The 14,182-nt window shown below is 42.8% G+C and overlaps 1 protein-coding gene across 2 annotated transcripts in view; it reads left to right on the top strand.

The window, feature by feature from the left end:
• Positions 1-13,971, top strand: part of ARHGAP6 (Rho GTPase activating protein 6) — a 275,716-nt gene extending 261,745 nt beyond the window's left edge. For both annotated transcript variants that reach the window (XM_036420492.2, XM_036420494.2), the window contains exons 11-13: positions 8,917-9,188; positions 11,517-11,597; positions 13,161-13,971. In XM_036420492.2, the coding sequence (XP_036276385.1) occupies positions 8,917-9,188; positions 11,517-11,597; positions 13,161-13,861 (1,054 nt within the window). In that variant the 3' untranslated portion in view covers positions 13,862-13,971. The remainder of the gene's footprint in view (positions 1-8,916; positions 9,189-11,516; positions 11,598-13,160) is intronic.
• The last annotated feature ends 211 nt before the right edge of the window (positions 13,972-14,182 follow it).

Here is a 14,182-nt window from a genome sequence, read left to right as displayed (position 1 = left end):
GTTTCTTCATTCTCTTCTTTTACAACTACTTACCAAAGACTCGGGCATCACTGTGTTTTACTTTGCTACTCAGCAGATAGCAACCTATGAAGGCGATGTGGCATAAGAGAGACTCCAGCCACATTAAGTTGTGTGCAATGTCTAAAGACAGCCCACGCCCTAGCTGGTGTGGCTCAGTGAATAGAGTGCTGGCCTGCACACGAAGGAGTCCCAAGTTGGATTCCAGTCCTTTTTTGCTGTATTTTTCTCGAGGCTTCTGTTCTTTGTCACCAGCTCACATATACCTAAAACAGGGCTTTAGACTCCTGTGTCCCACGGAGAACCGCACAAGATTTGGAGTGGAAAAGTAACGTTTCAAAAGAGTGTAGAACCAAGAAAAGAAACACATTTATTACAACTTCTGTCTTGAAAGATCAGACACTTAGTGATGCTTGGGAAGTAATGTTTTGTTTGGTGGGAGTTTTTCTCTTCTTTATGCAACAATAGAATTGGCAGAGTGAAAGGAGGATTCGTTATTTTTTTTCCTGCTTGTCTGCTTACATTTTTGGCTTTAACTGAAACATGATGCCAAAGGAAGAGAAGACATTTATATTATTAACAAGGAAGACTTGAGGTTTTAAAATTTCTTGTCTGTTATATTCCTTAGAATGATATGCTCTTTTCTTCAAAAGATACTTAAAATCAAATCCCCTCCTTTGGTTTAGGGGTGTAGGGAAATAGGGAATTATAATGAAAGGTAAACCAAAGAGCACAGGGTACATGGAATACAGGTATTTGCAACAGAACAGGGTGTCATATCTGGGCTGGGACCAGGGTGAGCAAAAGCAGGCAGGCACTCACCTAGGTGCAAAATGTAAGGGTATGCAAAAAACCCCTCACTCATCAAGATAAGCAATATTGAGCCCTAGCCAGTTTGGCTCAATGAATAGAGCTTTGGCCTGTAGATTAAAAGGTCCTGGATGCTATTCTGGGTCAAGGGCATGTGCCTATGTTTTGGGCTCAATCCCCAGTAGAGGGTGTGCAGGAGGCAGCTGATCCATGTTTCTCTCTCATCCATGTTTCTAATTCTCTATCCCTCTCCCTTCCTCTCTGTAAAAAATCAATAAAATATTTTTTAAATTAAAAAATAAACAATATTGAAATGTAATATTTTAAATCAAAGTTAATGTCAAATATCTATTATGAACAAAATATCAAAAATGTTTAAACAACTAGTGGCAGGCCAAGCCATACTGGAGCCTGAAGCAAAAGGTATCCTAGCTTAAAGGAAAACAAGTCATCAGTAATGTTTTATGAATATACTTCTTTGTTTCTTTTATTTTCAACTGAGAGAGTTGCTCTGTGTGAAAATTTTTCTGGACCAAGTACCAATCTTAAATAATTTTTAATTAAGTTAACCCCAATTAAAATAATGATAAGATTTTGTTTGGGCATAAATAAAGTTTTTAAATGTAATATACAATAATATTGTAACTTGTATCTACTTTTCAATTTTTCAACTGTTTTAATGTTCTGAGAAATATTAATCATTAAAAATTAAATAAAAACATATATACCTCTACAGTATACAGGACAGAGTAGAGCATTTTCTTACTGTATACTGGAAACAAAATCAAAATAGAACACATTGAACTGCATTTGGGGAGAAGACCAATATGAATGAACCAAATCTTTACTATATATTTTTACATTTCATTGTATTTAATTCTGTTATCAGCCTTCACAAAGTTTTTACTGAAATTGCCCCCAAAATAGCAAAACCAGTGACCAGCCAATCAAGACCATGGGCAAAGACCCATAGTTGGCTCAAAGGATGAAATTTCAGAACTGGAAAGTAATTGTTTTGTTGAGTTGGATGTTTCTCCTATTGAATTATAACTATCTTCATTATATGGAGGAATATTAGGCATTAACTATCTTCATGATATTGAGGAATATTAGGCATTCTCATAATTTAAAGGCATCACATTTAAATTATCAAATAAATATTTATTTTAATCTTTCAATAATGGTCATTAAAAAGGACTTCTTCCACAAAACCATGGGTGTCAAAATATGGACTACAATTTCTGTTTTCCTTTTACTAGGATTTGTAAAAATCAAAACAGTTCTCAGGAAATTTTCAGAGACAAGAAATTGGGCTCTACCAGTATAGCAATGAATCTTATTGACTGTCAGTAGCTGGTGACATCAACTGTCATGCTCCGTTCACTGGAGATTATGAAGCATTAAACACACACACACACACACACACACACACACACACACACACACCCTCCATTCCAGAAAGCCTTTTTAGCAAATGATAGGAACAATGTACATGGAATAGAGAATTTTATAATAGAAAATTTCAAAAAGTATAAATGTACCATCTGTGGAAAGGCTATTCAAGGTGGAAGGAGAATTTATCACATCACCTCTTTCTTCCTGCCCCTTACTGTGCTTCACAACTCCTTTATAGACTAGCAAGATATCAATTGGAAGATGTTTTATGAGGCAGAGTAGGAATAAAGTGAATAAAGTAATCATTGTTTTCTCCTTACCTGTTGTAAATGCTTCCATGTGCCAGGACTATTAGGAAGGACTTAATACAAGCTAGAAATGAGGGGAGAAATTTCACCAAAGCCTTGGGCAAGTTCTAATGCCAGAGTGCAACTTTCACCTCCCACAGGGAGTTTGGATCCATGTTTGCTTCTCCATGAGGTAGGGTGCTTGTCCCTAGGACTCTGCACAGAGGGTGCCTTGCAGAACTGAGTTTGATTAATGTGAAAAGCCCCCATCAATCCAGAGCTGCTGTGGGAGTGGATTTCCCAGTACAATTAATCACGTCTGAGATGGTTATGTGCTTTGACTTCCAACAGACAGAGGTTTATCAGTTGAATCCCTGAGCCAAGAATGAAGCCAACGCAAGTTTGAAATCTCCAAAGATGTTTCTCACCGGCGTAGCTCCTCAAGGAGCTGGGCCGGCCACATCTGGTCATTGAACCGGAGTTTTCCATTTATCCACAGAACGAGTTCTGTGCCTCCGGCTGCGGCTACGGGGCAGGCCTGCCCACATTGCCCTGCCGGTGTGTTTACACCTGGACATGGAGGGACCAGCTAAGGGTGAGAAAGCTATTCACTCTCCATGTCCATCTCATGCGTAGTTGATTAGCTGAGACTAGCCATGCATGCTGTGGATGGTCCGGGGTTTTCAGGACTCATGAGAAATCCATCCATTCATGGGAGCAAACCTATGTCAACGGGCAACCTATCCACCGGATTCCCAACCCCAAACCCATTACATCCCAAGACATAGACAATGAGGCCACTATGTCTTTTAAACTATTCGCATCTAGTGAATCACTGGCTAGGGTGAATATTTTATACAAATTAATACATGACTATTTTGTTGCCTTTACTTGGAGCACTGAAGTTCAAATTGTCTTCATGGTGCTGAATCATCTTAGAGGCAAATCTTGGAGAAGACATTGGTGGTTGCTTATCTTATGTTTTCAGATACCCAAACGGGAGTCCTAGACTTTTTTCCCAATAGATTTAATGATAAAGCAATGAAATGACACTCAAATTTGTTAAAATGTTGAACTGCCTATGTTGTAGTGAGAATCCTAAGGTGTGAATAAAATAATTTTGTTTTAATTGGTGGGCGCTCATGTGGACAGACAAACTTGGATTATGGGTTATTAGGCAACTTTGACCACCAACTTACTAACCCTAGCTGTAGTCACTTGGATGGCTTGACTTAGGAGAATGAACGAGAAGGGCAGAGAGAAGCAAATTGGCCTCTCCTGCCCCCTTCTCACCTTAATATGTTCTGATTGACAACCAAACTCCATTCAGTTATCTGGACTCTGCTGACGGAGTTCACTGGTTTGGACACACTCTCCCTCCTTTACTCAGCTGTGGTCCAAATCACTTCAAGGTCAAGACTACTCCATTTACCCCACTGTCAGTCAGTGCAGAAGTTTGGCCTGTTGTTTGTGGTTTCTCTCCCAATTTGGCATAGTATTTCCTTGACCTGTGGCTATGTGTATGGCTTTAGGAAGGGAAGGTTGGTTTGGTATCAGAGGTTCTCAAACTTCCCATGCATCAAAATTACCTGGAGAACTTTTTGAAATACAGTTTGCTAGCCCCATGTCCAGACATTCCCTTTCAGTAGGCAGCTTCATGCTTCATGACGGGGCGGGTGGGAAACCTGGACAGTCACACAGGACCCCACTCAGAAGAAGCCCACGTTTGGCTTAATGATCTGCTCCTACCATCTTTAAATTCTTATTTTTTAACTTGGGGCCCTGCCTGTTCATTTTTCACTGGACCCCACATATTATAGTATAGCCAATCCTGTCAGTAGGCCTAGAATGGAGCTTGAGAATTTGCATTTCCAACAAGTTTCTTTTCAGAGTCAGCCCAAAGAACAGAGGAAAGGGACAGTGGCTCCACCTCCTCCTCTCTCACCCCTGCTTGATAAGATCCTATCATAACCATGAAAATTAAGGAAGAAAGAATGTCGCAGTTTCTGTTATTTTTGTTATAGTTATTATTGTTGTTCTTGTTTTATTTTAACCAACCTGAATGTTCTCATGAAGCATGCTGCCCTTCCAGTCCCCCCAACAATTAATGTGGGTGTGACTTCCCTGTCTAAATGTCTGTCCAAAAACAATTTGTTGAAGTGACTTGAAAAAACATGTAAAGTGGAACAATACTTTGGTAAGTAATTTGAGAAACTGGGGACAGGAAAACAATGGAGTGAAAAGATAAGATGCAGTTGGGGTGTGAAACACACAGAAGCACACCAGAAACTCCAGTACACCAACTCAAGGGGAGCCCCAATTCCACAGAGCCTTTTATCACTCATTGCAAAACCTGATACATTATTATTACACTAGAAGCCCAGTACACGAATTTGTGCACAGGTGGGGGTCCCTCAGCCTGGTCAGCAATGGAGGCCTATCTAGGCCATCTTGCCCAGTCCCAATTGGGGCTGGCCAGCCAAGGGGAGGAACCAAGGGAGGTTGGCTGTGGGAGCACACTGACCACCAAGGGGCAGCTCCTGCATTGAGCATCTGCCCCCTGGTGGTCAGTGCGCATCACAGCGACCAGTTGACCGATCATTCAATCAACCAGTTGTAACGGTCACTTAGGCAATATATATAGGCTACTTGCATCCACTGCCAGCACCTGGTGCCAGCCCCTATCACTCAGCGCTGTCAGCAGGTGCAAGTGGCAGCCAGTCCCGATTGCCCCTCAGGACTTCTCCACCTCCCCCTGCTCCTGAGAGGCAATTGGGGCAGCAGCCACTGCTCACACTTGCTGACGGTGCCGGCCACACTTGGACCTGCTGCTGGTGCCAGCCCCAGTTGCTCCACACCATCAGTGGATGAGAGGAGAGCCAGCACCATCAGCATGTGGGAGGGCTACTGGCAGACTTCTTCCATGGGGTATGTGTCTTTATGCACATAACCATTGGCTGAATCTGAAAGTTACTTTGTTGAATGTATTTTCTTCTGCATGTTTTTATAAGACAGATGAGCAAGACATGAGGCAGAACTAGAGGTTCTCCATGAGCTAAAATATGACCTTTCTAATGCTTTCCTCCCAATATGAGGGGTCAAAAAGGTTTTTGTAGCTCTGATAGTTATTTTGTTTTGGCCTATGATTTGACTTAACTCTTTTTAAAATAAGGCTTTATGTACCCACTGTTATTGATATAACACCATGGCTGATAAAGGGGACATTTTCATTAATGACTACAAAAACGTTAATACAGAAAACTACTAAAATTAATCCAGTAATATGATTTCTAGCTCTAATAAGGGCACAGAACCCCAATTCTGAGCTGAGCTCCATGTAGTTACCAGTTCAATATATTCAGTTTTTCTCCTCACAAGTTTCCTCACACAGAGCCAACCCCATGATAACACACAAGTGTCTCGCTGTCTTGTTTTGTGTTCCCTCCACTAAAATTAGGGAGACTCCTTTCTCTTTGATTAGATAATGGAGAAGAAATCATTTTTTCCCACTTTCCAGCAGAAGTAGTAAGTACCTTTCAGTTTTCTTTCGTTCACGGGAGACCTAAAGTTTATGGAAAGTCATCCACACGGTATTGTCTGGCTCTTTCCCATAAGGTTGTTTAAAGAGGCCCTAGCGGGTGTACTTAGTGGATAGAGCATCAGCCTGTAGAGCAAAGGGTCCCAAGTTTGATTCTGGTGAAGAGCACATACCTCAGTTGCAGGCTCCTCCCTGGCCCGGACCCTGGTCAGGGCATGTGCAGGAGACAAGCAATCGATGTGTTTCTCTCACTTCGATGTTTCTCTCTGTCTTTCCCTCTCTCTTCCACTCTCCCTAAAAATCAATGGAAAAATATATTCAGGTAAGGAATAAATAAATAAATAAATAAATAAGATAAATAAATAAAGTTTTAAAAAAAATTGTTTAAAGAGGAGTCAAGGAAAGGACTTACTTATTCCACATGGGTAAGATAGTCCCTCAGCAGAAAGTGTTCAAGCCCCTGGCTGTCTCAGTCCCCAGCAACACATGTCACGTGCTGTGAGGCCTGTCTCCTGCACGCTAACCCCTGCAGGAAACCTGAGAAGAAGCCAGCCCCACTGTGAGCGCCCTTCCTCCACGTGGCATACTCAGAACCCTTTGGTTAAGAGAGGATTTCTCAGGCATGTGTACCTTCTTTAAGATTGCAAAAGATTTGTTTTGAAAAGTTAAACCAAAAGAAAGCAAGGACTAGTAAGGAGAAGCAGTGGAGGGGGGGGGCACTGAGCAGGTTCTGGAATTGTTAATCAATCTGTCATCATTTCCCTTCAAGATGTGATCAGGGCCACTATTTTGAGGAAGGTAGAACATACAGATGGTCCCAGGTAAGACTGCAAACACTCTTCACACGCCTGACATTCCCTTTTCCCGTTCCATTCACATGTTCGCTGTTATTTTTGTTGCTGTGATAATTCATGCACATATGAAATGTAATGGATATGCTCATTATTATGCTTTATATCTATTTGTAAAAAGGACTAGTGCCTTGTAGACTCACTTTAGATGTAGCTAAATGCAATGGACACCAATTACAGTCATATATTTATCCTTCCAGCCACTTTATACATGCAACTACTCCCACCAGTAGCATCATCTTCATCATCATCATCATCGTCACAGGAAGGATGGACGGACTGACACTAAGTGTCTGGGTGGGGGAAGAAAGGTTGTCCATGAAGCCATAATAAACTTCATGTAAAGTCTCAATCATAGTTTTATCTGAATTACTTTTAATTCAGGATATTGAGGAAAGTAAAAGAGTTATCTACCGATTTTTCCTTAATAGATAGTGAGCATCAGTTGTTATTTATCTGTTTTGCTGCTGCAAAGGTATATACATATATATTATACACATACACATACACACAAAACATACACTTTTATATACTGGATCATGTAAGATCTGAGGTAGACTTTCCCAAATAGCCTCAAGAACCCTATAGGGAATGCATATTTCAGTTGCTACCCCAAACAGAATAAGCCCTTATTAACACTAAGATCTGGGCTACTTTTCCATCAACAGTCAGGAATGATTGAGTGGTAAGAATATCATTTGACTGAAGGGTATCCCATGACCAGAAAGAATCACTATAATATCAAAATAATGACGAAATATTCACCACAACCAATTAGTTGTATTACTTTAATAAGATTAATTTTAAAATATAAATGAATGTCTTAAATTCAATATAATTGATAGTTGCTATATGTACTTTTAGCAAGTGAAATGCTACATTTTAAAGATAGCAAATGTGAATCCCAAATGTCTTAGCCCTGGACAGTTTGGCTCAGTGGATAGAGTGTTGGCCTGTGAACTGAAGGGTCCTGAGTTTGATTCCAGTCAAAGGCTCGTACCTCAGATGCAGGATCCTTCCCCGGCCCTGGCCAGGGCATTGTGGGAAACAACCAATCAGTGTGTTTCTCTCACATTCATGTTTCTCTCTCTATGTCTCTCCCCCTCTCTTCCACTCTCTCTAAAAATCAATGGAAAAATATCCTCAGGTGAGGATTAACAAAAAAAAAATATATATATAAAAGAATGAATGTCTTAAAGGCCTTGAATATATTCTGTCAAGTTCAGCCTATTTCTAAATTTCTCATTTACTTATTATTTTAATCAAATATGCATACTCTTGTGGTTTGCCCGTGTTCATGAGCACACTCTCCCACACATATAGTCATAAATATGGCTGATGGACCAAAATAATGACATTTCAGCCTCTTGTTCTTTTTCATTCCTTAAAATCAATGCCAAGTAGTGACCTTTTTGCACATATATAGCCCTCCCCAGAGTTTGCCATAACTCAATTCCCTCTGCAGACATTCTTGTCTTTGGAAAGCCTTTCTTCAAGTCATATTTCCAACAGGAAGTCGGTCCCTTTCAAAATTCTCCAACGAGTACATTTTGTTCATCTTGCCCCAAACTAAATCATCTTTTCTGTTTGACAAAAAGTTTCTGTTTCTTCCGATTAATCTTTTTTTTTTTTTTTTACTCTTTTCGTCGTTTTCTGAGCAATCTTCCATAGACGTTTATCCTTTTACTTTGCAATGAAAACCGATGAATCCAACAGGCATCTCAGCAAGGCACATGGGAGAAGACAGGGATCCATCTCTTAGTCCTCCCCCTGCCTTTACCTTGACATTTCCAATGACATCTGTTGCGTTGTACTGCCCTCTGCTGGCCATTTTATGGAAACGCTTTCACCATCTTGTAAAATACTGCTCTGAAGGTTTTCTTTGGTTTGTTTCAGCCTGTGCCCATGCATTCCCCCCCCCCCCCCCCCTGTCATCTGTGTCCCGGTCACCACAGCGTTGGCATCTGTCGCCAGCTGTCAGCATACTCACAGCCTTGTCCTTGTCTCCCTGAGCCAGAAGCCCTGATGACATGCTGAGGTCAGAAGTTTCCTTTTCGGTCGGAGGAAGACACTCATCCACAGACTCCAACAAGGCTTCCAGCGGAGACCTCTCCCCTTATGACAACAACTCCCCTGTGCTGTCCGAGCGCTCCCTGCTGGCTATGCAAGAGAACACGGCGCCGGGGGGCTCGGAGAAGCTTTACAAAGGACCAGAGCAGTACATGCTGGTGGGCCACCTGCCATCGTTGAAGTCAAAGGAGAGTTCTCCTGGACCACAGCTTGGAAAAGGTAACGGGGACTGTGATAGCCTGAGCCGGGGGCCCTTCGGGCCTTCTCTTCCTCCCTTCCTAGGTTCTGTGTATGCCCTTCAGAGAGCTTTGACTGGGTCCCGGCTGAAGATCTTCTCCAGGAAGAGGGAAGTGTGATGAGCCCAGTCTTCTCCTGGAGGGTCTAGGAAGCCGTCTCCTGTCCAGAGAGCGGTATTCCCAGCTGACTCTCTCCTTCCAGCATCCCAGGAACTCCGTGTGTCTTGGAGTTTGGGTGCCTGTTTGCTGAATTTAATGTCATCCAATTATCGCTGTTGCTTTTATAAAGAGAACAAACTGAACCTCTTCTATAACAAGACATCGTGTTCCAGAAAGGACATGTCAGTCTCCAGGGAGATGAACATTTTTAGGCAACATAAGGGTTTCGTGGTCAAATACGTTTGGGAAATGTTGGGTTAACCAAGTCAATGGTGTCTCTGTTGTACAATTTCTCCAAGTCTTCAAAGCGCTTGGTCACCATTGAGTGTCTGCAACGCGAGGGAGCGTGTGGTTCGTAGCTTTTCCCACATGTATTTGGCCGATGGATGTTTGCTTGTTCTTTCCCTCCATAGAGGAATTCCTTGGGGCCGGGACTCAGCGGGATACTCATTAAGTAATAATGGGAAGACACAGTTCAAATTTTTGCTACTTTATCATAAATTTATAATTTAACCCAAAGAGTCATTCTGAAAGGATTCTGTGTGCATGTTTTTAAATCATAGCATCTTTAGTTTATTTTTACGAATATTCATGTCAAAATAACTTTAAAAAATAATAACAAAAGCAGTAACCCATGTTTCCATCAGGCATTAAATTTATTTTCCAAATGTGAGAAACTTTATTTTCCTAGTCCTTGTTCATATGCATGCATAATGATATATATTCATAGTATGAATTCTTTTTAAAAATATTTTTTATTGATTTCCAAGAGATATGGAAAGGGAGAGAGAAAAACATCAATGATGAGAGAGAATCATGGATCTGCTGCCTCATGCACACCTCCTACTGGGGACAGAGCTGGTAACTTGGGCATGTGGCCTGGACCAGAATGGAACCTGGGACGCTTCAGTCCACAGGCCGACACTATCCACTTAGCCAAACTGGTTAGGGCATAATATGACTACTTTTGAAGTAAACTTATTTTACCTAAAATCCTATTATTAGCAATTTTTATATTGCTAACATTTTTTGTGTATGACCACTATATATTTTCATTAAATAGATGTGTCATAGATTTTTTTTTTTACTATTCTTTCTTTGATGTAATAGTTGATATCTAAATTTTGCTCTTTTAAATTAGGGGCAGGTTTCCTATATGTAATATTCTCTGAAGCAACAACAAAAAGAACACTCTGAAGAGAACTTGGCTATTAGGAGAGGCGTGGCATACTCAGGTTTCTAAACACATTTTCAAACGGATATTACTAGACAAGTTCACACCAGGAAAGCTTGATTCTGCCTCCCAGGGTCAGTGTCTTTGCATCTTAGTTGTTTAGCAGGTAGGCAAAGATTAAGGTGACCAGACGTCCAGCTTTTAGCGAGACCGTTTCGATTTTTAACAATTTGTCCCGCATCCTAGAGACTTTGGGACACGAGACAAATTGTTAAAAATCGGGACTGTCCCACCAAAAGTGGGACATCTGGTCACCTTAGCAAAGATACTCATGGGCTCTGACTTATTAGCAGGGGACTAAGGCCCACATTAGCTCTTACATCCATTTAATATCTTGGCAAACTCTAACTCTGCGGTTTTCAATGTTGCCCCCTGGGAGGCATGTAACAATGTCAGGAGGCATTTTTCGTGGTCATACTTGGCATCTAGTGGGTAGAGGTCCGGGTTGCTGCTCAGCATCCCACGGAGCACAGGACAGCACCATAACAAAGCATGACCCGCCCCAAGGTCAAGGCAGACAAACCCTGTCTAATCTGGAGCTTCCTCCCTGGAAATAACTTCACCCTGAGGGACCCTTGTGATGACATTGGGCCCACTCAGATCAGCCAGGATCCTCTCGTGAGCCTCTCAGGATCCAATCACGCCTGCAAAATCCCTTTTGACTATAGCATCCTTACAGGTTCTGGGGTCATGTCAAGGCATCTTTTTTGAGGGGGGAGGGGGGTCTTTATTCTGTCTACCACAACCATATCACAGAAAGAGCCTTTTTGTAAATCCCAAATGGAAAAAGCCTGTTTTGTATCCATCAGTCTCAAATACAGCACTTTGCACGGAAGTGATGTGCATTGATTTGTGTATTGATTGTTGCTCCTCGGTTTTCCTTGTGAATTACATACCTTTTCATACATTTGTTCCTAGATATGTCTGAGGAACCTTTCAATATCTGGGGAACTTGGCATTCAACATTGAAAAGTGGATCCAAAGACCCCGGAATGACAGGTGAACTGTTATTTTTTAAAATGTTTATTGCATTTGCTTTTGAAATTAATTTCCTTTCATCTTTGCCTTGTTATCATATTACACGCTTGTCAAAAATTATTTGCAAAATGCTGAGAAGACGGAGTAGGATAAAGTTACACTTAGCCTTTCCACTAAAATATGCCAATCTCTGACTGTATTTCATTTCATTTCCCTTGCCAGCGTTTGTACACATGGCTAACAACATTCTGTCTCTGCAACTCTACATTATTTAACTCCCATTTCTCAGTTATTCTCCATGATTGTTCATAATATTCATCGCTCACCGCCCAATGCTTGGCCAACTGGGTTGTTCCCATTTTGTTGTTGTTCTTGTATTATGCTGTCAGGAATTCCTTTTATGTACATTGTTAAAAAATGTTTTTATTGATTTTTAAAAATTCTTTATTATTGGAAGTTTTACATATGTCTCCCTTTTCCCCCATTGACCTCTCCTGCCTGCTCCTGCCCAGTTTTTATTAATTTTTAGAGTGAGAGTAAGGGAGAGAGAGAGATAGAAATGTCACAGAGGGAGAATCATGGATCGGCTGCCTCCTGCATGCCCCCTACTGGGGATCTAGCCTGCAACCCAGGGATGTGCCCTGACTGTGAATAGAACCATTACTTCTTGATTCCTGGGTCGATGCCCACACATTGAGCCACACCGGCTGAGCCAAATGAGTGTTTTAGATTCAATTAATTTATTCCTACAGCTTTTATTGACATGATAGAAACATGAAAACATTATTTGTGTCTCCTCTGGATTGCAAATTCCACTGAGCAGGAATGGAGCAGAGAAGTAAGTGTTCCCAGCCAGGTCGCAGGGACCTTTTCTGAAATATCAATTAGTGACAAGGACTGTTGAATCTTATTTGCTAGCTAACCTGTCAGAGTCTAGGCATCTGTATTTGGACCTGCTACAGCAATTGTATCAATAATCAAAAAGTGCAGCCCTAGCAGCTAGGGCCTAGCTGGTGTGGCTCAGTGGATAGAGCGTTGGCCTATGGACCAAAGGGTCCTGGGTTTGATTCCTGTCAAGGGCATGTACCTTGGTTGCAGATTTCCAGTGCGTGTAAAAGGCAACCAACCAATCAATGCATCTGTCTCACATTGATGTTTCTCTCTTCCCCTCCCTTCCACTCTAAAAATCAATGCAAAATATCATGGGGTAGGGAGGGTGGGGGTAAAAGGGAGAGATCAATCAAAGGACTGTGTGCACACATATGACCCTAACCAGTGGTCAAGGACAACAGGGGGGTGGGGATATGAGCGAGGAGGGGTGGGGGGTTGGAATGGGGGGTTGAGGATAAGTATGTGATACCTTAATCAATAAAGAAATTTTTAAAAATCCTGGGGTGAGGATTAACAACAACCAAAAAAGTGTCTTTTTTTTTTTAACTAGGAAGTCTTTTACTTCACCCAACGACACCTGAGAGTGTCCTGTGCCTTTTCAACCCTCAGAGCTGGCAGGGAAGGAAGTAACTGGACATCTGAGCCTGGAGTCTAGACACTAATTCCACTTCTCGCTCTTCTCTCTGCTGCCAGGTTCCTATGGAGACATTTTTGAAAGCAGCTCCCTACGCCCGGGGCCATGCTCCCTTTCCCAGGGGAACCTGTCCTCACACTGGCCCCGGTGGCAGGGCAGCCCCATGGAACTGGACAGCGGCCCGCAGGCCATGCGGAGGACTCAGACCACGGCCACCATCCCGGAGTGCCCGGCCCACCCGCCCGTGTCCAGGGTCTGCAGCAGGTCCCACATCCAGGGCGGCGGCAGGAGGTGGGAGCTGGCCACGCCCAGGTCTGAGCAGTATTTGACTCTGAGCAGCGAGGAGGACCTGGAAAGCGACCTGCAGGTGGCCTGGCTTCAGTGCCGTGGCAGGCCTTTGCACCAGAGACCCCGGGAGAGCACCAGGCCCGACTGCAGGCCGCCGCCTCCTTATCCCGGTCCAGGGAAGCAGGCTTCAGCGTCGGCATCGGCCCACCAGCCGGCAGAGCCACCCTTGTGGAGGCGCCAGAGGCCAGAGGAAGCGTCAGGATCACCCTTGGAAGAGGGAAGCCAAACAGCCCAGCGAGAGCCCCAGGCCGCCCAGCAGCAGCTGAGCAGCGCCTCCTCCAGTCCCGCGGGCGATCAGAACAGTAGGGGCCTGGCGGAACCTAACTGGCTCGACTGGCAGAGAGATCGGTGGCAGATCTGGGAGCTCTTGTCCGCAGACAACCCCGATGCCCTCCCGGAAACACTGGTATGAACCCACACCCAGCGTCAGCACTCACGTCCCAACAGCCTTCTTTCACTCCGAACGGAAAAGAGTTGGTGTTGGTCAATTGGACACTTCCTTCCTTTCCTTCTTTTACACTTTAAAAAAATAGCACAAGGGAACCCCAGTTCACTTAAAGATATAGAGCACTAACAACCTCACCACTTATGATAAGATTCTCTTGCATAGCCAGCCTTAGGGAGATACAAAATCATAAACGGACAGCAGCCCCTAATATATACACTGCTCACATTGCCTCTAAGATAAAGCTCTCGCTTTCGTATAGCTTAATTGTATTTATGTGTCTTCAGT

This window comes from Pipistrellus kuhlii, unplaced genomic scaffold (genome assembly GCF_014108245.1).
Source record: "Pipistrellus kuhlii isolate mPipKuh1 unplaced genomic scaffold, mPipKuh1.p scaffold_m20_p_69, whole genome shotgun sequence".
NCBI classification, from domain to species: Eukaryota; Metazoa; Chordata; class Mammalia; order Chiroptera; family Vespertilionidae; genus Pipistrellus; species Pipistrellus kuhlii.
This window is presented reverse-complemented; position numbering and strand designations above follow the sequence as displayed.